Source organism: Brienomyrus brachyistius, chromosome 23, assembly GCF_023856365.1.
Source record: "Brienomyrus brachyistius isolate T26 chromosome 23, BBRACH_0.4, whole genome shotgun sequence".
Taxonomy (NCBI): Eukaryota; Metazoa; Chordata; class Actinopteri; order Osteoglossiformes; family Mormyridae; genus Brienomyrus; species Brienomyrus brachyistius.
The window spans coordinates 5,423,291-5,444,813 of record NC_064555.1 but is presented as its reverse complement, the minus strand read 5'-3'; the positions used below and the strand labels follow the sequence as shown (position 1 = coordinate 5,444,813).

The window sequence follows — 21,523 nt, the reverse complement described above, 5'->3', positions numbered from 1 at the left end:
ATGTGTTCGCTGTATAAACACAGACACTTAATCATAAATGGACACTGCTCTCGACCCAGAGGCAGCTGTGTTCAGCGATATTAACCGGTACGGTCCTATACGGCTGCGTTTTTTAATGTCCGGCGGACGTGAATTATACATCAGTTAAAGGCTGTTGGATCTGCAGCCTCATAAGTAGGAGAAGCGCAGTGAAGCTCAGTACTGTACCTCTCCCAACACAGCCGGGAGGATGTGATGCGTGAAGGCAGCCGGGGGGGGGGGGGGGGGGGTCTACAGGTTATGTAACACCCCCGCATGGCCCCGGGGGGGGTGACGGTCTGGGGCGGCCCGGTCGATGCTCGTTGATATGCGAGGAGCAGTAGCAGTCAAAGCTGGCTCTGCAGAATGCAGACGTCTATAAATACTTTATAGCACAGCGCTTGTGGGAAACGTATTTTTAGACGGTTTGGAGAATTTCGAAAAAGGCGGGCAAAGCTTCCGCAGGCAGAGTCAGGGGTGCCTGTAAGGGTGGGGGGGCGCAGTCGAATAAGGGGGGGGGGGTTGGGGGTTAACAGTGTCTCACTTGACCCAGCAGATGGCGTGCTGGTGAAAGGTTTCAGATCTGAGACCCGAGGAATAAAGCCTTTCCCCAAAAGCTGTCAGCATTTAGCTCTGCCAAACCAAACTGGACAAGGAGGATCGAGACCAAAGGGCCGGGACCATGTGGAGCCCCCTGTCTGTGTTATGGAGTAGCGCAGGGTAAACCGGGCTTATATCACAGACAGGTCCAACACACTCATAAGCAGAAACTACTGGGTTAACCTTGGCAGAAAGCAGCAGGGACTGTGGGTGCCCCCCCCCCCCCCCCCCCGACAGACGCCAAACAGAGCTGAGGCCCAATTCCCAGGCTACCAAGCAACACCCAGCACGGAAACCTCACGTGTGCGGATCTGGTTACGGTAACCGGATCACTGTTTATGTAACATGTTGCGTTTATGTGGGCGTGACGCTCCGTAACGCAGAGCCGAGGGAGGATGATTCAGGGCCCGGTGTTTTTAAAGTATTGCAGCCCTCATCAGATGCCTGTTAAAAGCTGCTACACAACACGCCCCACACCAATGACACCCGATAATCACAGCTAACAGCGCAAGGCACTACATCATAGGAGACACAGGAGGTAAACGACTAAAGTGGGGGAGCTAAATGACTATAATGTGATAAATTTGTGTGACTGTCATCCAGCTGTTCTTCTAGTACAGAAGTATCTCTCAATCCGTTCCTTGGGGACTCCAGGACGGTCCATGTTTTTGCTCCCTCCCAGCTCCTGGTAGAAAAGATGTGGACTGTCTGACAGGGAGCTGGGAGGGAGCAAAAACATGGACCGTCCTGGGGCTCCCTAGGACCGGATTGGGAAACACTGGTAGAGGATGACGGCGGGGGTGGGAATTTCCAATCAGGGGTCATGGGGCAGCATATGATCGTCCTACTCCTATTTTCAGTATAATTACACAATTATAAACGAGGATTAAACCAATCATAAGCGGTGATGTGAAGGGGGCGCTAAGGCAGGAGTGGGGCCTGGCCTGCTGGAGAACATGCTCCTTCCCCTGTTACTAGGCAACACCTGCAGGAATGTGCCGGAGGCGGGCGGGGCCTTGGCCACGAACACGGCGGCATTTTTCCCCAGAGTGCTCAGCGCCTAGGGCACAGGGATGGCGAGATGGGGGGGGGGGGGGGGGGGGACGAGGAGCGGTATGAAGGCCATCGGGACGCGAACCCTTGCCATACAAATCACCAGCAGACAGCCAGATCCACTGAGTAAATGTACGCGTTATACACTCTCTAGCTGGTCGCGTATGTTGTTGCATATCTGTGAAGTCCCCCCCCCCATTTCATACAGCAACACATTGTATTTGGGGGGGGGGGGGTATAGATTGAGACCTATAGGGGAAAGGTAGGTAATAATAGCGGGAGGATTGTCGAAGGTATCGTGCCGATCGTCAGGCAAGACCCAAAGACATCAGGAACTGGCATTTTCCCACTGAAATGGAAGCTGATCCCTCTGCCAGCCAGAAACACCCCCCCCCCCTAAAAAAATTAAATAAATAAAATGACAATTGGAGACAGAACTCTGCCATTACCCTCCCACGCTTTGCTGGGTGCACCTTCAGCCCAGGAAAACCCCAGTGGAAACTCACATATTCAAAAAGAGAGTTCTCCCGAGGTTGGGGGTGGGTGCGCTCCTTGTGTATTTGTGAAATAAAAGCCAGCTTAAACAAATGGCTCACGGAGGGACATTTGGTTAGAGAGGGCAGCCGATACAGTCAAAGCTCACACCGGTTGTATTACAAATCAGCGTGTCTGTCAGCACTGCACTTGGGGTTTGCCTACAGGGATTAAAGACAGGAAAACAGGGGGAAGAAGTCAAATCATTAACACTTTCATTGCTCCTACTGGCTACACCTGTCTAGTACCGAGTAGGACCCATTACTGCCTACACAATCTTAGAGGCATGAATTCAATAAGGTGCTACAATGTTCCTTATGGCATTTGGACCATGATATTTTTCTAATTCCTGTTGGTTTAACGAGTCTGGCCATTCCTTGCTGACAGCTCTCATCCATAAGGTGTTTTGCCCTCAGAAATGCCACACACCGGATGGTTGTTTGTTCATCGGGGCCGTTCTCCATGAGCTCCATGGGAGGGAGGCCGTATCAAAGGTCCAGGCCCAGCGAGCTTAACATGCTGAGCATGAGGTTTCTCTGGAACCGCTGCTCTAACAACGAAACTCTCATCACAGATAAATCAGGTATCAACCAGGCACTAATTGAAACACTCTCACAGCTGCAGACTCGCTTCTGAGACTCACGCGGACCCCTCCATTTACCCGCCTGACCGGCTTAAACACAGAGCCTCTCTCTGAGACCATGCACTCATCAAAATCGCACATAAGCTTTAATGTTTTTAATAAGTCAAGTCTTCCAAAGCAAAAATGTGATAAGCAAACAATGCATTCAAAACAGCACTATGGGAAATTAAATGTAATATTTATTGGCAATGTTTTTAACTAGAACTATTTGTACACAGCTCAGTAAAATAAATTGCCATTAAAAAAAGGTCTGAATTACAAATACTGCAAAGAAATGACAAAAAATAAAAAACGTTTAAAGGGGGCCTCCCTAAAGCCTGAGGGAGAGCAAATGGGGGCCGGTTGAGATGCCCTCCCTCCAGGGGGGGGCTGCCCCGTTAAGTCTCACATAACAAAGCAGAGAAGGCCACTAACAAGCAGAGTGTTTAGAAAGTAAAAAGGGGACTGGCAGCTTAACTGAAATTAAAACACATTTCTGTAAGGAGCTGGTCCTGTCTGTTGGACCTTGTGACAGCATGTACCAGCTCACCTGATAAAAAAAAGGCTAACTTCCCTATAAGTTTCTGATTGGCTGCTTATCGCACAGGCCACGCCCCCTCTGAAGCCCCACCCCTTTCAGGATTGCATGGCTGCCTCCGTGACTCCGGATTCCCCGTCATCATGGGGGTCGTCATTCTCCCCATCCGAGACTTCGTCCGCCTTGGCCTCGCCCTCCTCTTCCACCTTCCTCGCCTCCTCTGCAGGAGGGGTGGGGCTCTCCCCTGCCTCGGCCTTGCTCCTGGCCCCCTTGCCCTGCTTGCCCAGGAACACCTCCACCCCCACCATGCGCAGATAGTGAAACCGCTCATTTTTGGGCACAAAGGCGCGGATGGAGGCTTTCCCCCTCCAGCCGCACAGCTCGATGGGACACTGAGGGACCCCTGGATTTCTGTGGGGGGAGGCACACGTTAGCTTAGGACATGTGCTAAAGCAATAACACAATCACCCTCTAAATGTTTAGTGAAATGGTACGGGTGCCGCCTCCCACCTGACCAGTGTAAACCGGAGTCACAACACTCACTGTGCATCAGGCTGGTACCTCAGGACGATGCTGCCCATGGCTATGGAGGAGAAACAGCCACAAAGGTTTTCAAATACATGTTATAAATATAACACATTAAAAACTTTTCCAACAGTACAGCACTGACTGAGCTTCTTGGCCTCAGCTTGTGCCTCGCTCTCCAGCTTGCTCAAGAAGGGGTTCTCCTGGGTCAGCAGGACCTTGATGTCCTCCACACTGATGTCCACCACCCTCGCGCCGATGTACGGGAACAGTGTGTAGATGCCCTGAGAGTAACCAGACAGGCACCTCAGCATGAAACATCGCCTGCATTGAGTCCTGCATTGTTAAACAGGAAGTCTGACACTCAAAACAGGAAACTGGATTGGTATTCCGTACCTCCTGGGCCAGCCGGAAGGCACAGCCGAACTCCTCGCCGTCGTTATTCCGGGACCACACCTTCACCCCCGTGTTAATCACCTGGGGAGGGCAGAAGAAAAACCCTGAGACTTATGTGACAGAACCAGTCCGACCGCCCCTGCACTGAGCAAGATCTCATGCCTCCCCCACCAACGGTAAAGATTTCAGGCCATCTCACCTTCATCTTTTCACTGTTATTGAGCAGAACATTTCGCAGCTCTTTGGAAACCATGTACAGGTTCCTCTTCTTGCCCTCATGGGTCCTGGTGAGCACGTTGAGCTTCGGGAACGTGGGGGACAGGTTGTAGAAGGCCCTGAATCGGTGAGCGTACGTAGGTGTCAAAGAGACCCCTTCGGGAGACGTGTGGGGGAATTCACCCACCGTGACGGTGACAGAATGCAGGCAAGGCTAACCGGAAGCATCAGAACTAAATCAAGGGCAGCAACAGAGCCAGCCTGTCAACCAGACCCCCACACTGACTACCCATAATGCACTGTGGCAACTCACTGGATGGGAGCAAACACTGGGTCGTCCTCAGACAGGAACACGAACGGGTCTTCTTTAAAGCCAAACAGCTTCATCTTCTTCGACGGTGGGGGGCTGGAAATGGCAAGAATTTTGTGTCAGTTGGCTCATGGCCAAAGCAATGTGGCTTATATAAAAAAAAAAATTATGAAAATCGTATAAAAATGAGCCACAGTGTCCTTCCCCTGCTGCTCTGCCACAAGAACGCAAGAAAGCTCCACCAACCCACACACTCCGTCCTTCTTGACCATGACCTCCAGGGGGCGCCCTTCAGGCTCCGGGTTTGTGGGTTGGCTCTCTGGGGCCAGTTCCTCAGCCGGGGGTGTGTTGGCAGAGGGAGCCACGTCTGCCTCTTTGTGGCGGATCTGAGGGTCACAGGGGGAGGGGGGACAGTGAGTTACGAGGTGGGCCTTACAATTCTATCAATGAGAAGGAGCCAAAATCGCATTGGGTAATGAGACCATGTACTGGACCTCAGAGAGGGAGGGGGGGGGGGCTTGGGTACCTTGGGGTACTGGCGGTTCCATGGCATCGGAGCCTTCTTCACCAGAACTGCCACAAAGAAGCCACCCGTGTCCTGATGGTGTGGCAGGATCCTCATACTGGAAACCAGAACAAATCTCAACTCTGACATTCCTGAGCTATGGGACTGTGGACGAACTGAAGGTGGGGGCTCAGGTATAAATGTACAATAGGGACGGGGTGGCAGGCCGATCACATTCAATACGCCTTGCCAGACGGTGTAAATACACAACGCAATAAAACACTGACATTAAAAGCAGGGGGAGGCCCAGCACCGGCTCAATCAGCGCACCAAACATGTACTGCAGCCCCGCGGCCCTGATTGGCCAGAGAAAGACGCACTGCGTTCTTAGAGAGACGAGCAGTCTCTCTCCCTGTTGTAAGACATCAATTTCCCATATTAAGGCATTAATTTAGCAGGGCTGGGACAGGGGCCTGAATGCACACATCTACACACGTCCACCCCGCCTTAAGCTGCCAGGCCGTGATGAATCCGCGTCGCTCCGTACAGTCACACGTCGCCGTGACAACGGACCCCGCACACTTTGCATAACTGTATTACACATAGTGACACCATCACCACGTGTAACAGTCCCTGCATGGTATGGAAATATGCTGTGATGTCACATTCCGAGGGGAACGACTGACCAACAGCGCCCTCTGGTGCTCAGCTTCAGCAAAACACTTCACCCGCTTATGGTAACGATTCAGCCTTTTCAAAGAAATCTGACATTAAAGAGTGCCAAAATCGTAATGAAGCGCTAACAGAATCGGGTAAATGAGCTACGGCTCCAAGCGCATCATGGTGAAGGGAATACCATCTCTCAAGTTTCATCTCCTTGAGCTTCTCCGGGTCTGTGGGCGGGAACATCGTGGGCCGGATCTGCGTGTGTCGGCTGGACGGCACCTCAGACCAGCTGGTGTACCACTCCCCGGTCTTAGTCATCAGCTGCAGAGAGAGAGAGAGAGGGAGAGAGAGAGGGTCACAGCAACCATGACGGCCTCCCACCAGCCACGCAGGGTTACGTAATTGTTTGTTATGGTGACGCTCGGCTCGGGGAGGGGGGGGGGGGGGGGGGGGGGGCAAGCTTGGGAGATACATGGTGGGGGTGGAAGAGGTAGGGAGGGAGAGAGAGAGAGAAAGAGAGAGAGCACACAGGAGATGGAGGAGTGCACCCACACACAGACACACGTGGTAAGGGAACAAAGAGGACCACCTTCCATGATGTCATTCCAGGCATCCACTTCAAGCCCAGAAGGTCGGCAGAAGCGTCAGCAAGCTCTAAGGCTCCTGAAAGGGGTAGCAAGAGTAGGAGCTCAGAGTCTGGTTGCCGGGAGCATCTCCAGCGCCCTGCCAACTCCGCCCTGAGCCGGCACGGCCCCACACAGCCCAGATACACCCCCAGCAAAACGAAAACCGCAGCAGTCAGACCAAAGAGGGCCAGACATGTGGGATTCCCCATTTCTGTAGCTGCACTGCAGATGTGGCCTTGTCTGAGCCACACTAAAATCAGACAGTTATCATCCCACTTCCAGAATGTTCTGCCAGCTTCCAGGAGGCTTTGCGTCAGTGTGAATGGGACATGGTCCAAGACTGAACCCTAAATCTCCTGATGATCAGACAGACGTTCACAACTGGAAATGTACTTTAACCTGACCGGGGGGTGGAGGACATCTATTTAGATGGTTAGGTTACTGGAAGGAATTGTGTGCGAATCAACCAGAAATTAACCTGACAGCAGGAACAGATTCACACATTTTCACCGGAAGTCGTCTAAGCAGATATGACTATGTACTCCAGGTGAGAGCCGCACCTTCGCTCTTCTCCAGCAGGGCGGCGATGACAGCCTCATCCTCGACTGGGTTGAGGGAGCAGGTGGAGTACACCATTCTGCCCCCGACGGCCAGCTGTTCCACGCCACGGACCGCTATCCTGAGCTGCAGGCTGCCCAGGACACAAACATGGTCAAAAATCTCTGTTAAATCCAAACGGCCGGCAGGCCCAGCTTCCATCTGAAGTACTCCCAGTGTGAAAACTACACACCTGTGCGTGTGGGGGAATCATAAAATATTACATCATAACCAGGGATGCACACAACTGGTATGCACTCAAAAAGCAATATATACGACAATCGATTGGTGCAATATGTGAGTGAATGGTGTGTGAGTGTGCCCTGCGATGGGCTGGCCCCCCATCCTGGGTTGTTCCCTGCCTCGTGCCCATTGCTTCCGGGATAGGCTCCGGACCCCCCGCGACCCAGTAGGATAAGCGGTTTGGAAAATAGATGGATGGATTGTTGCAATAATACAAATGCCAGAGATTTTCACGAGTCACAAGATTAGGATCCGAGTTAATTCACAAGTCTTCATTATAGTTCCAGTTTGACATTACCATTTATCAAAAATGTATTAATAAACAACAGCCTGTTTGTTTTTCTTCTTAGTAACTGGGAATCACCACAGGAAACGACTCAAAAACTGCGTCTCATGGTTCCTTAGGCTTATATGCATTTTCAAAATAATTATTTTAAATGCCTTTGAAGCAGTAACATTTTTGTAAGAACCTAAGCACATCTTTTATTTAGATTTCAAAACTGATGCTTTCTCAAAAAGAAGATTACGGTGAAGACACACTGAGCACTGAACAGGTAAACTTTAATTGGTATGAACGGTTAAACGTATGCCAGAGGGTCCAAACTTGGCACCAACAATCAACTATATAGAAGCCAGCCTACATGTATAGGACATAAATGTATATATGTATGTGCATATAACCAAGATCCCTTTTTGTCTCACTCTTAAAGTAAATTGTATTCATTTTTACACATCGTTAATTAATGGATAAAAACCATTTGTCTCTCAGCTCGTGTGTGTGCATTTAAATAAACGATTACGGACGTGACACCGTGAAATCCATGTTAAAAAGGTAAATTAATGTGTGCAGTCATGCTGCTCTTTTAGTTACGGGAGAGCAGTCAGTGATATTACTGTTCAGTGGAATTATTTGCTGGCGTTATGTTTTTACTGCAACCCAACGGTCTGGATAATGTCGGCCCAGCATTAATGCAACACAAAACAAAATTCAAGATCCCAGACCGCAGAGAGCATGTGACACAACCCCTCAGCCCTGATTGGCCAGGGAAAGATGCCCCACCCTCCCTGGGCGTGGCTCACCCATGCAGCTGCAGACTGTTGCTCGTCGTCCACTTCTTCCACACGTCAATATTCTTCCTCATCGTTCCATCACCACTGCAAACATGTCATATTCACAAAAACAACACGGAATAAGCATGGCCAAGGCCGTGGGGCAGTCAGTCGTAAAGAGGAGAGCGTCCACCATTTACAGGCTCAAGCCTCAGAGCTGATGCCCAGCAAAAGCCTGCATGTTCCCAGGACAATCGGGTCGGCCGCTCACCTGCACGGGACGTCGCAGAGGATCCGATCGTAGAACAAGACGTCCTTCCTGCCGCCGCTGTCCACCTGGAACCGGGGGATGCTGGAGGCGTCGTGGTTTATCACCATGACACAGGGACTGTTCAGCCTCTTGGCCTGGTGCACCAGCAGGTAACAGCGTTTGTTGTCCACGTCGTTGGCAATGACAAATCCCTCTGCGGGGCCAGGAGACACGGTGATGACCGGGTGCAGACGCAAAACGCAGAAACCCTCTACACAGAGGTGGGTAGTTCAGATCCAGAAAGTGAAAATCCAGTCCGGGATTTCGTTTCAACCAACCAGTTGAGTATTCTCTGACTGTGATCGTTTATACTCAATTGGTTGGTTGAAACAAAACCCTGGTCTGGATTTTTATTTTCTGGACATGAACTATCCCCCTTCTACTTCCACAGAGAGGCACCTTTCTGTGCCCCGAACTCAGGCAGCATTACCGGGAAACGGGACGTTCATGTCGGAATGCAGCATCTCGATGAGCTGAGCGGTCTTGGAGCCGGGGGCGGCGCACATGTCCAGGATCTGTGCGACATCACATGGTATCATGTTAGCCTGTCCGCCCTCCGCCCTGCATCGTCCCAGGGCCTCAACGAGCGGACAGGACCCCAGAATTAACCAATTTTCACAGTCGTTACCCACATGGTGAGCATTTCAGCTAGTGTGGCACTAATTACCAAGCATCCTAAAATCTGAAAAATTTTCTAATTTTGGTCACAGCAAAGAAAGAGCAACCAGGGGCCTGAATGCAACCTGCAGTGGAGTACCTTATGATGGGGCTCGATTTTCAGGAGCAGGGGGGGGATCATGCTGACAGCTTCCTGCCGGCTGATATTTCCCTGGAGAAGGACATTAAATATCACTCATCACCATGCACAGGTGTGTATTCAGCTCATTGACATGCGAATTCTGAAGACTCCCTATTCCAGAGATTTGCCACAGCATCTATAAACTGATCAGACCAGTAAATGGCTTAATGTTAATGTGAATACAATTACAGCGCAAGGATGTTTTTTAAATGCTGCAGCATAATGCATATTTATTTCGTTGTGCTTTGTACTTTTTTGAGAAAATGTTTGTGTTGCGCAGTTCTAAGCGTTAATCTGCTAATGTGAACACAGCACAGATCAGATCAGATGCAGATCATTTTCTAAATGTGCATCTTCATGGATATTTATTTTCCTTAACTTCTGAGAATATTAATTTTGATTTACTTACTTACAAGTAAATTTTAGTTTTTTTTAATAAAGAAAAAAAGAAGCGATTTATGTTTTGTTCCTTTCACCCCCAACTGTACCAAAAACGTACATGGCCATGACTTCTGTTTACTAATACACCCCTATTACATACTTACTGATTCCGTTTCGCTAACCAGGAACTGGTGGAATTTTTCCAGAAGGGGTGACTTGCGGATGATCTTCCTGCTCATGTTGGTGTGCCATGCCAGCTCATCCGGGTACCTGGATGAGAAAATGAGGTCACATCTCTGCCACCGTCTCCAAACGTCTGCACTGCTAAGGTGGCTTGCCACCAGCTCACCAACTTAGAGGCTGAGGGGCTTCGATCCTCTGCCCATCGATTTCGAGGTCCTGGATCTCTTTGAAGTACTTCTCCTTTAAGCAATGGAGGATTTCCTTAGCATGGCTTAGAAAGAAAAAGAGACAATGGATTTGAAAGCTCACCGTAAATCATCTGCTCCAGTATCCACACAAAAAGCATCGCCGACATCTATCAGGCACGCCTATCTAAGGGATAATCGCTGCAGGTTTCGCACAAGCTGGAGTGTCCAAATCAATGAGCATCAATGTTTGGCTGGAGTGTTGTCAGTTTACTTTTGTAAAACACGCAGACCACAACACAATAAGCCAACTGCTCCAGGGTGTTAATAATCAAGCAATGTCCACAAAAAAAAAAAATAAATCCTACAATATTTGGTTAATATCCTGTCACCAACATAAAGGCAGAAAACATACCATAATATAACTTAACGCAAACGATTTACCTTTTATAACCTGTTATTCTAATAGTCGCTGGAAGGGGCTCCCGCATCGTGTCCATGAACTGCTGAAACTCTCCCTCGGGGACGATCTTCTGCTCTTGGTAGTAGTGCTCAAAAAGTTTGTTCTCCTTGATGATCTCCGAGTAGCCGGCACCCCAAGCCTAAGCACAGGCAACACGAACTTTTCTCAGGACACTATGTATAGGAGCACTTCCACGTTCAGTTAAACGCGGCTACCAGATGAGCAAACTGCAAAGCTATGAAGCCATTCTGAGGCTGTACTTTAAAACACGGCTCGACTTCACTGTTGAATGACAGATGAATGTCCATTAAGTAATCATCAGATGGATTATGATAGCAACAGAACTAGTATAACTTTAATTCGCTGGTCGGACTGGCAGCTGCTTAATCAGAAAAGATAGCGGGGCATGTCAACTACATTAATTAGCTATCAATTTCATTATTTTACTAACCGAAAATATACCAGGCTTAATCATACAAATGTTGAATATGTCTTTATTTAATAAACGTACTTATAATGAACCCTCTACAGAAATTAAATACACTGATCGGATGGCCAGGCTGATGTTTGTGGATTTAAAACATCACGTTGCAAACTCACCGCACTGTCTCTGTCTTTTCCACCACTTTTCCCGTCTCTGTCCTGTTGATTTTTCTGTCGGTTTCTATTTCTTCTCCCCATCTCTACCGCCGAGAGCTCTGTCTGGCCAAAAAGCCTGCGTCGATGTATGTTCAGTGCTCTAGCTAAGGATATTACTTTCCCTACCAGTTTCATACACCGTTACCACGACAAGCCAGAGGTGCCACAACTCATGTGCAGAACACTCACACCATTGGGTCCTTCGCTCAAAGCCCTCGGTGTTACTATCGTGCTGCCTGAATCAAATTCTTATCCAGAGGTCCACACGACGATTGCATTGTTAAAAGTTAAACATTTTAATGGCTTTTAAAACGTGTAAAGCTTCTCACCAGAACAATGACGTATTTAATTTTGTCCAATCAGGCATTTGTGTAGACATCTAAAACGCAGCTATAATTTGTTTTATACGAACGTAAATTGACGTTGTTTTGATGTAATGTGTGTTGCACGTCAGTGTTTTAAAATATTGGTTGCATAGATACTTGCCACGCCTAATCCTGAATAAATGACAAACCAACAAATTTCGATTGGCTAACGGGGGATCTTGAATGGATCTATTGGCTGTTTCGTTCCTTCTGCGAGAGTTGGAAGTGAATATTTGTCGGAATTTATTTACTGATCCTTCTTGAATGAAGACTGCAGCAGTTTTGGGTTTTTATTGCGGCGCTCCGCCTCCTTTACATCTTCATAAAATCTGATCACTGACATGCACCGTGCGTTGTGTCCATAGCTGAACTTGCATTTGCTGTACTTCACTAGTCAGCCTTCGAGTGACATGATGAACCTGCTGCACGGTCTGCTCGTCTCCGAAGCCGAGGAGATGCGCCTCCTCGACCTGATGTCCTACGTGATGCTCCTCATGGCGGCAGTAACTTTTTTCACTCTGCTTGTCGAGGACTTGCCCTACGGCAGGTACGCCAGCAGAAAGTACGGCTTTCCCGTGGGCGCAAAGTTGGCGTGGTTTGTTCAGGAGATGCCTGCGCTCCTGATCCCTCTCTGCTTGTTGCTCGGCACGTCCGGTTCCAAGCTGGGCCATCTACCCAACCGTTTGCTACTTGTCATGTACTTCTGCCACTACATACAAAGGTGAGAATAAACATAAAACTTAATTAAGCTGATGGTTTTTCATCAAGTATTCAGAGAGGCGGACATTTCAGATAAAGAAATGTAAAATCCAGACCAGGATTTTGTTTCAACTAACCAGTTGAGCATAAAGAGTCACAGTCATATAGTACTCAAGTAGTTGGTGGAAACAAAATCCTGGTCTGGATTTTTACTTTCTGGCTCTGAAATTTCCACTTCTGAGTATTCAGGTTGAAGTACCAATAAAAACAAGGAGTCATATAGTTGCAGGTAACTTAATTACTGCTCACAATTCTCTTTTAAAATTGGATGCTCAGGAATGATGTGCAGGGTAACGCTGTCTTGACTCTGCAGGTGTCTCATTTACCCGTTTTTAATCCGAGGGGGGAAAGGGACCCCCTTCGTATCCTTCCTACTCGCCTTTGTTTTCTGCATGTACAACGGGTATCTCCAAGTTAGATACCTGAGCCACTATGCAGATTACCCAGCAGGCTGGGTTACACATCCCGCCTTTGTCTCAGGTACGTAGGTGTGTGCAGGTTACTGAGCTTCACAAAATCCTGGTCTGGATTTATACTCTCTAGACCTGAAACCTCCACCTCTGCTTTTTCTTAAGAACTCCATCTGTTTTCAGGATCCATACTGTGGCTGGTGGGATTTCTGATAAACCTACATTCGGATCACATCCTCAGGAATCTCCGGAAACCCGGGGAGACGGGCTACAAGATCCCAACCGGTAACATCTGAAAACTCACACCCAGACGCGAGCTGATGCTGTTTAAATCTTTTCTTTTTTTTAGAATCGTTGATATCCACTGTCTCCTTCACCGTCCCCTTACAAAAATCTGATGTGCTAATGAGGTTGGGGTCCGAAGGAACTTTAAACAGCATTTTAATTACCATCCAAACATTGACATTGCAAGTCAAGTCTAGTTAAGAATCTTTATTGTCATAGCATAGATCAATGAAACAGGGCAGCTATAATTATGCGTGATCTCATCGCCAGCCTGTATGTAGGAGCCCCACGGACGCCTTTACGGGGGGGGTGACTGAGATTCGTCTGTCCTGCAGGAGGCCTCTTTGAGTATGTGTCGGGGGCCAACTTCCTGGGTGAGATTGTGGAGTGGGCGGGGTTTGCCTGCGCTGGCTGCTCCATTCACAGCGCGTCGTTTGCCGTCTTCACCCTTGTGGTGCTGTCCAGCCGGGCCACGGCCCATCACAGGTAAGACTCTCCCGGCAGCGTGGCTCACCTGGCAGGAACTACAAGGGGTGTCTGTGTGCAGTCTGCTCCAGCCTCATTTGCTGATTCTGCGTTATACTGTATGCATTTGAATTACTTAATAATAATCATCAGGTCACACAGGTGACACGGTTTCTAGAATAGGTTCCGCACCTCCTTTGACTCTGAGCAGGACAAAGCAATATAGCAAATGAATAAATGAATGAAAAATAATCATTATTACCACTTACACAAATCTGTAAATATGCACTTCCGGAAGTTAGCATGAGCAATGCATTTGATTTCTGAAAACATTGTTAAAACATAAATATTTGATGATGTTTATCTAAACTGTATACGAGTGTGTGGACCCTGTGAGGGTTAATGGACTGTTTCCTTTTCTTTCCAGATGGTACTTGGAAAAATTTGAAGATTACCCGAAAGGCAGAAAAGCTTTGGTGCCTTTCCTGTACTGATGTATCAAGTAAGATATGGGTGAATAAATGTGATTATAATGTTAGCAATATTTAAAATACAGTAGAAACCGCTTTTATGGATCAAAAACCTTGGGTCAGAATCCTTCTTGTGCAAGTACTGTTCAATCACCTATAATAATCAAGTAGTCCGCTTACAGTGTTCATTCTGGGTATTTTTATACATATGGAAAAAAAAAAATTACGGTAATTCTTTACTTGCCTACTTTGCCTTGTAACCCTCCTGCTTCTGACTACAGCTACCTGAGGCTAATGATTCATGTGCAGAAAACATGACAGGAAAAAAAAAGTAATTTTGTCTAAATTATGAATATCTATTCACCAAAGTTTATCATAAACTGTCAAAGACGAGGCAAAGAGATGCACTAGTGAAGCTACAATAAGCTGTATTTTATGCAGGCCTACAGAACTGTACTGTACTATAGCGCAGCAATTCTCAAACAGGGTCGCTGCAAGTTCAGAAATTGTTCATTGATCGTAATTCAGGTAAAATGTTCAATTAAACATGATATTGTTTTGAGTATCGCCTGACTCCTGTGAGTTCCTACTTTATTTCCTTTATCATGGATAAGTTACAAACCTGTAATGTTTACCAACTTTGATAATTCATAATCTGTTTTTGGTCAGTTCATATAACTTGGTTGCTTAACTAAATTACATGCCCTCTAAGAACTGGATTGTATATACCCTTTCGTACATCTTAATACCTTTACTGAAACGATGCAGATTACGTGTATGATTTGAGTTTGTGTATCACATGCTGTTGGCATTAATTTTTAAAATACAAGAAATAAAGGTTTCTCTGGGAATTTTGTAAAACGTCTTTATAAAATGTTTTAAAAAATCCTTCACCTTAAAAACGAAATTAAAAATTTCTGACAGAGCGGTTATGGCATCAGCAATTCTTAAATGTATTTTTATAGGTTATAAATCTTAGATGAAAGGGGGGAATCGGGCTTGGATTTTTATATTATCGGGATCTCCTGAGAAATGCGAAACTCTTGGTGCAGAGGAGAGTCTCCCCTGTTGTGGAGGAGGGGGGCACAGGAGTGTACCGGGTGTGCGATGCTTCATGGTGACAGGCCAGCACCTCACTAATCCCCCCCAGCCTGCGAAAGCCAATAAACCCAGTCTGCCCTCACACTCAAGGACACGGGTGCGTATTAATGGCATTAAATCACGTAGGGGGGGGGGGGGGGGGGGGGCAGTGGGGGGATGTGAGGCTCCAGTAAGCTCCTCATTCGCAGTATTTCTCCGGGCGGCTCCCCTTCGATCCGCTCCGGTTGGCATCGCGACATCATCTCATTCATCAGTGCTGTGAGTTCAGTGCAAAACATGGGATTCGTTTGCATTCGATCGTCACAATGCGTGTTTGTCTTGCTGGCAAAATATCAATAATACAATATCCACTGATTTCGTATGGTTTATGAACGGTATGTAAGCAGAAAAATACATATGTGTTTAATAACCTTACCGAAAAGCGTAATTTTACCTGTCATTTATTAAAGGGGAGTTTGAAGTCTGTGTCTGTGACCACAGAATAGGCTCCTTATAGAAAATTGGAAAAGTGAATATTGGATTATCATCATGTGACGTGGTGCATACTTACGTGTGCAATAAAACTATTACCAGATTCTACAAAATTCAGGAAATAATCTATCGCTGAACACCCTGTCCTGAACAGGCAGCTGGAAGGCATGTGGGTGGATTTATGATGAGTTATTTGGAAGGGCGGGAAAATTGATTTTGGATCTTAAATCTAGCTGTTTTGATTACAATTTAATCAGCACTTGTTCCCAGGTCTTCCGCTTGTGATTCCTAGCCCATATAGTTCTATACAATTCCCAGCATGCATTTCAAAGACTAGATTGCTATCTTAACACCCCTATATAGATTTTTTTTTAGTTGACTATATATAAGATTTGTCACAAACAGAGCATAACCAGGAAAAAGGCAGTGATCGTAAACGTACAGACATCCTCTAGGGACATGCAGCTTACAGAAGATGGAAATTACATTTCCACATGCTGGTTTTAACTGGTACAAAGTTTTACCGGATACCAAACGTTTATCTAGAACAAATACTGATTTAAAACTAAACTGGAATCTGTATTTATGAAAAAAAAATCATGTGCCCAATTTTAAACGGACGGAATGTTCAAGCAATAAAAAGCAGTTTCGTATACAGTGCAACCCTGCATACCTCAGCCAAAATGAATCACATTGTAAGGGAGTAAAGGGGTGGTAAACAGTCCATGTTCTTAGGTTAACCAACGTCTCTAAATAGTTCAGTGTATATTTCTGGTAGATGGTTGTTTGTGTGGGAAAACAATCATTTACATATTTCACGTCCAAATGCTCCAGAAATGACATTACGACCTTCAAAGACAAACAGAACAAGTAAATTACTTCGCAGTGTCTGCTCTTTAATTCAGGTCAGAGCTCTTTATCAAAACATGAACGCGTATTGCCTGCCCAGTTTGAGCTCACACGACAAACAATCTGTCAGGCATTTGAGCAAGCGATTGCATTTCACACCGCCCTCCCAGTCTTTTCCTGGGATATTCAAAATTCAAGCTGTGCATATTATTCATACTTACAGGTTCAGAATTTATCAATATCAAACCTTTGCCAAATCTTAAAGTTAAAATTTACCAAAAGCCTTTGGGAGGCGCTAGTGTCTCTTAAAAAACACCTCCCTTGCATGAATGCTTAAAGGTTAAGATCACTCTTAGCACATTCGCGCATGGTTTGACACAGATTCCTGCCGTTTATTAATACGGACACGCTTCAGTTGCATTAACCAGAGAGGTACCGCACCGTCTTCTGCATTTAAATAGAGAGGGGCGTGTCTAGACTGTGGTTTAAAATATGACGCCTATGCGCGCTGGGTTCGAGCGCTTACGCCATATTGATTCTAGAGACGTCTAGAGACTCCAGTTCCGCCGGCCATCCCACGCCGCCAAGGCGTATTCCAGGCCGGGCAGAAGGCTGCCCAAGGCTGGTTCCGTGTCGTCCTCGGTGGAATCCGGCGCGGAGAGTCCGTCTTCCGAGCGTAGTGGATTTAAAACATCACGTCGCAAACTCACAGCACTGTCTCTGTCTTTTCCCGTCTCTGTCCTGTTGCTATTTCTGTCTGTTTCTATTTCTTCTCCCCATCTCTGCCGCAGAGAGCTCTCCCTCGACAAAATGCTTGCGTCGTTTTATGTTCAGTGCTCTAGCTAAGGATATTACTTTCCCTACCACTTTCATACATCGTTACCACGACAAGCCAGAGGTGCCACAAATCACATGCTGAACACTCACACCACTGGGTCCTTCGCTCAAAGCCCTCGGTGTTACTATTGTGTTGCCTGAATCAAATTCTTATCCAGAGGTCCACACGACGATTGCACTGTTTACAGTTAAACATTTTAATGGCTTTTAAAACGTGTAAAGCTTCTCACCAGTTCAATTACGTTATTGTTCTTTTTTTGTCCAATCAGGCATTTGTGTAGACATCTAAAATGCAGTAACAATTTGTTTTATACGAATGTAAATTAAAGTTGTTTTGATGTAATGTGTGTTGCATGTCAGTGTTTTAAAATCTTGGTTGCATAGATATTTTAAACACTTCTGCTTATTATCAAACTTGCCACGCCTAATCATGAATAAATGACAAACCAACAAATTTCGATTGGCTAACGCGGGCATATTGCGGGGATCTATTGGCCGTTTCGTTGCCTCTGTGAGAGTCGGAAGTCCATATTTGTCGGAATTTATTTACTGATGCTTGTTCAATAAAGACTGCAGCAGTTTTGGGTTATTATTCCATCGCTCCGCCTCCTTTACATCTTCATAAAATCTGATCACTGACATGCACCGTGCGTTTTGTCCATAGCTGAACTTGCATTTGCTGTACTTCACTAGTCAGCCTTCGAGTGACATGATGAACCTGCTGCAAGGTCTGCTCGTCTCCGAAGCCGAGGAGATGCGCCTCCTCGACCTGATGTCCTACGTGATGCTCCTCATGGCGGCAGTAACTTTTTTCACTCTGCTTGTCGAGGACTTGCCCTACGGCAGGTACGCCAGCAGAAAGTACGGCTTTCCCGTGGGCGCAAAGTTGGCGTGGTTTGTTCAGGAGATGCCTGCGCTCCTGATCCCTCTCTGCCTGTTGCTCGGCACGTCCGGCTCCAAGCTGGGCCATCTACCCAACCGTTTGCTGATTATCATGTTCGTCTGCCACTATACACAAAGGTGAGAATAAACATAAAAGTTAAGATGATGCTTTTCATCAAGTATTAAAGTACCAATAAAATAAGGTGTTTATTAGTTGTGACAAATCTCTTTTAAAATAGGTTCCTTCAGGAAAGATGTACAGGATAACACTGTCTTGACTCTGCAGGTGTCTCATTTTCCCGTTTTTAATCCGAGGGGGGAAAGGGACCCCCTTCATAACATTCCTACTCGCCTTTGTTTTCTGCATGTACAACGGGTATCTCCAAGTTAGATACCTGAGCCACTATGCAGATTACCCAGCAGGCTGGGTTACACATCCCGCCTTTGTCTCAGGTACGTAGGTATGTGCAGGTTACTGAGCTTAATATTAAAACTACTGATTAGCACCTGAATGTGGTTCGCTGTGTTCAGTCATACAAGACCATGTAATAGCAGAATGGGTTACAGCATCATTTGTTTGGACCATTTAATATGTCCATACTTTTTTTTCCTGTGACTCTTTATACTCAACTGGTTGGTTGAAACAAAATCCTGGTCTGGATTTATACTCTCTAGACCTGAAACCACCACCTCTGCTTTTTCTTAAGAACTCCATCTATTTTCAGGATCCATACTGTGGCTGGTGGGGTTTCTGATAAACCTACATTCGGATCACATCCTCAGGAATCTCCGGAAACCCAGGGAGACGGGCTACAAGATCCCAACCGGTAACATCTGAAAACTCACTCCCTGACGCGAGCTGATGCTGTTTAAATCTTTTTTTTTTTTTTTTAGAATCGTTGATATCCACTGTCTCCTTCAACGTCCCCTTACAAAAATCTGATGTGCTAATGAGGTTGGGGTCCGAAGGAACTTTAAACAGCATTGTAATTACCATCCAAAGCCTATCTTAATTATTCTCAAGACCTGCAGCACATTGCAAGTCAAGTCTAGTTAAGAATCTTTATTGTCATAGCATAGATCAATGAAACAGGGCAGCTTTTCCCAAACAATGTAGGACAATACCAATGTAAAATTTGAAATAAAATCATAAAATGACAGGCAGCTATAATTATGCGTGATCTCTTCGCTAGCCTGTATGTAGGAGCCACACGGACGCCTTTACGGGGGGGTGACTGAGGTTCGTCTGTCCTGCAGGAGGCCTCTTTGAGTATGTGTCGGGGGCCAACTTCCTGGGCGAGATTGTGGAGTGGGCGGGGTTTGCCTGCGCTGGCTGCTCCGTTCACAGCGCGTCGTTTGCCGTCTTCACCCTTGTGGTGCTGTCCAGCCGGGCCACGGCCCATCACAGGTAAGACTCTCCCGGCAGCGAGGATCACCTGGCAGGAACTACAAGGGGTGTCTGTGTGCAGTCTGCTCCACCCTCATTTGCTGATTCTGCATTATACTGTATGCATTTGAATTACTTAATAATAATAATCAGGTCACATCGGGGGCCACGGTTTCTAGAATAGGTTCCGCACCTCCTTTGACTCTGAGCAGGACAAAGCAATATAGCAAATGAATAAATGAATGAAAAATAATCATCATTATTACCACTTACACAAATCTGTAAATATGCACTTCCAGAAGTTAGCATGAGCAATGCATTTGATTTCTGAAAACATTGTTAAAACATAAATATTTGATGTTTATCTAAACTGTATACGAGTGTGTGGACCCTGTGAGGGTTAATGGACTGTTTCCTCTTCTTTCCAGATGGTACTTAGAAAAATTTGAAGATTACCCGAAAGGCAGAAAAGCTTTGGTGCCTTTCCTGTACTGATGTATCAAGTAAGATATGGGTGTATAAATGTGATTATAATGTTAGCAATATTTAAAATACAGTAGAAACCGCTTTTATGGATCAAAAACCTTGGGTCAGAATCCTTCCTGTGCAAGTACTGTTTAATTCGCCTATAATAATCAAGTAGTCTGCTTATAGTGTTCATTTTGGGTATTTTTATACGACATATGGAAAAAAATTAAAATTACGGTAATTCTTTACTTGCCTACTTTGCCTTGTAACCCTTCTGCTTCTGACTACAGCTACCTGAGGCTAATGCTTCATGTGCAGAAAACATGACAGGAAAAAAAAGTTATTTTGTCTAAATTATGAATATCTATTCACCAAAGTTTATCATAAACTGTCAAAGACTAGGCAAAGAGATGCACTAGTGAAGCTACAATAAGCTGTATTTTATGCAGGCCTACAGAACTGTACTGTACTATAGCGCAGCAATTCTCAAACAGGGTCGCTGCAAGTTCAGAAATTGTTCATTGATCGTACTTCAGGTAAAATGTTCAATTAAACATGATATTGTTTTGAGTGTCGCCTCACTCCTGTGAGTTCCTACTTTATTTCCTTTATCATGGATAAGTTACAAACCTGTAATGTTTACCAACTTTGATAATTCATAATCTGTTTTTGGTCAGTTCATATAATTTGGTTGCTTAACTAAATTACATGCCCTCTAAGCACTGGATTGTATATACCCTTTTGTACATCTGAATACCTTTACTTAAACGATGCAGATTACGTGTATGATTTCAGTTTGTGTATCACATGCTGGTGGCATTAATTTTCAAAATACAAGAAATAAAGGTTTCTCTGGGAATTTCGTAAAACGTCTTTTTAAAATGTTTAAAAACCCTGCATACCTTAGCCAAAATGAATCGCATTGTAAGGGAGTAACGGGGTGGTTCAGATGACAGGCCATGTTCTTAGGTTAACCAACGTCTCTAAATAGTTCAGTGTATATTTCTGGTAGATGGTTGTTTGTGTGGGAAAACAATCATTTACATATTTCACGTCCAAATGCTCCAGAAATGACATTACGACCTTCAAAGACAAACAAGACAAGTGAATTAGTTCGCAGTGTCGGTGCTCTTTAATTCAGGTCAGAGCGCTTTATCAAAACATGAACGCGTATTGCCTGCCCAGTTTGAGCTCACACGACAAACTTAATATGTCAGGCATTTGAGCAAGCGATTGCATTTCACACCGCCCTCTCAGTCTTTTCCTGGGATATTCAAAATTCAAGCTGTGCATGTTATTCATACATACAGGTTCA

At 45.9% G+C, this 21,523-nt stretch overlaps 3 protein-coding genes across 5 annotated transcripts; 2 read left to right on the top strand and 1 right to left on the bottom strand.

The window, feature by feature from the left end:
• Positions 1-2,928: 2,928 nt before the first annotated feature.
• Positions 2,929-11,725, bottom strand: nsun2 (NOP2/Sun RNA methyltransferase 2). Its single transcript, XM_048993713.1, has 19 exons — positions 11,421-11,725; positions 10,802-10,959; positions 10,339-10,443; positions 10,154-10,259; positions 9,567-9,638; positions 9,240-9,324; positions 8,771-8,963; positions 8,530-8,604; positions 7,170-7,300; positions 6,573-6,646; positions 6,174-6,304; positions 5,339-5,435; positions 5,059-5,198; positions 4,816-4,908; positions 4,486-4,621; positions 4,287-4,367; positions 4,036-4,174; positions 3,909-3,948; positions 2,929-3,776 (listed from the first exon to the last, which is right to left on the bottom strand). Exons 1-19 carry the CDS (start codon positions 11,592-11,594, stop codon positions 3,464-3,466), a joined length of 2,343 nt encoding a protein of 780 aa, XP_048849670.1. The 5' UTR covers positions 11,595-11,725; the 3' UTR covers positions 2,929-3,463.
• Positions 11,726-11,870: 145 nt separating this feature from the next.
• On the top strand, positions 11,871-21,067 carry LOC125719173 (3-oxo-5-alpha-steroid 4-dehydrogenase 1-like). Of its 2 annotated transcripts, XR_007385028.1 has the most exons (6): positions 11,871-12,545; positions 12,897-13,063; positions 13,177-13,278; positions 13,614-13,764; positions 14,171-14,741; positions 20,745-21,067. XR_007385028.1 is itself a non-coding variant. In XM_048993714.1 (5 exons), the coding sequence occupies exons 1-5, from the start codon at positions 12,235-12,237 to the stop codon at positions 14,235-14,237; spliced, it is 798 nt and encodes a 265-aa protein (XP_048849671.1). In that variant the 5' UTR covers positions 11,871-12,234; the 3' UTR covers positions 14,238-14,780. The 2 variants fall into 2 exon arrangements, 1 of the variants encoding a protein (XP_048849671.1); XM_048993714.1 differs by lacking the exon at positions 20,745-21,067 and having other exon boundaries at positions 14,171-14,780.
• LOC125719174 (3-oxo-5-alpha-steroid 4-dehydrogenase 1-like) lies at positions 17,969-20,782 on the top strand. Of its 2 annotated transcripts, none has more exons than XM_048993716.1 (5): positions 17,969-18,491; positions 18,745-18,806; positions 19,079-19,180; positions 19,611-19,761; positions 20,169-20,782. In XM_048993716.1, exons 1-5 carry the CDS (start codon positions 18,181-18,183, stop codon positions 20,233-20,235), a joined length of 693 nt encoding a protein of 230 aa, XP_048849673.1. In that variant the 5' UTR covers positions 17,969-18,180; the 3' UTR covers positions 20,236-20,782. The 2 variants fall into 2 exon arrangements, with proteins under 2 accessions (XP_048849673.1, XP_048849672.1); XM_048993715.1 differs by having other exon boundaries at positions 17,971-18,491; positions 18,640-18,806.
• Positions 21,068-21,523: the final 456 nt, after the last annotated feature.

Excerpts from the sequence above, each read along its gene's own strand:
- nsun2 (XM_048993713.1), bottom strand. The coding sequence starts at position 11,594 with ATGAAACTGGTAGGGAAAGTAATATCCTTAGCTAGAGCACTGAACATA. Across the intron at positions 5,199-5,338 it reads GGAACCGCCAGTACCCCAAG|ATCCGCCACAAAGAGGCAGA; the intron begins GTACCCAAGCCC and ends TGTGACCCTCAG. Across the intron at positions 3,949-4,035 it reads AGCTGAGGCCAAGAAGCTCA|CCATGGGCAGCATCGTCCTG; the intron begins GTCAGTGCTGTA and ends TCTCCTCCATAG.
- LOC125719174 (XM_048993715.1), top strand. The coding sequence starts at position 18,181 with ATGATGAACCTGCTGCAAGGTCTGCTCGTCTCCGAAGCCGAGGAGATG. Across the intron at positions 18,492-18,639 it reads GTCTGCCACTATACACAAAG|GTGTCTCATTTTCCCGTTTT; the intron begins GTGAGAATAAAC and ends TTGACTCTGCAG. Across the intron at positions 19,181-19,610 it reads GGGCTACAAGATCCCAACCG|GAGGCCTCTTTGAGTATGTG; the intron begins GTAACATCTGAA and ends TCTGTCCTGCAG.
- LOC125719173 (XM_048993714.1), top strand. The coding sequence starts at position 12,235 with ATGATGAACCTGCTGCACGGTCTGCTCGTCTCCGAAGCCGAGGAGATG. Across the intron at positions 13,064-13,176 it reads ACATCCCGCCTTTGTCTCAG|GATCCATACTGTGGCTGGTG; the intron begins GTACGTAGGTGT and ends ATCTGTTTTCAG. Across the intron at positions 13,765-14,170 it reads CGGGCCACGGCCCATCACAG|ATGGTACTTGGAAAAATTTG; the intron begins GTAAGACTCTCC and ends TTTTCTTTCCAG.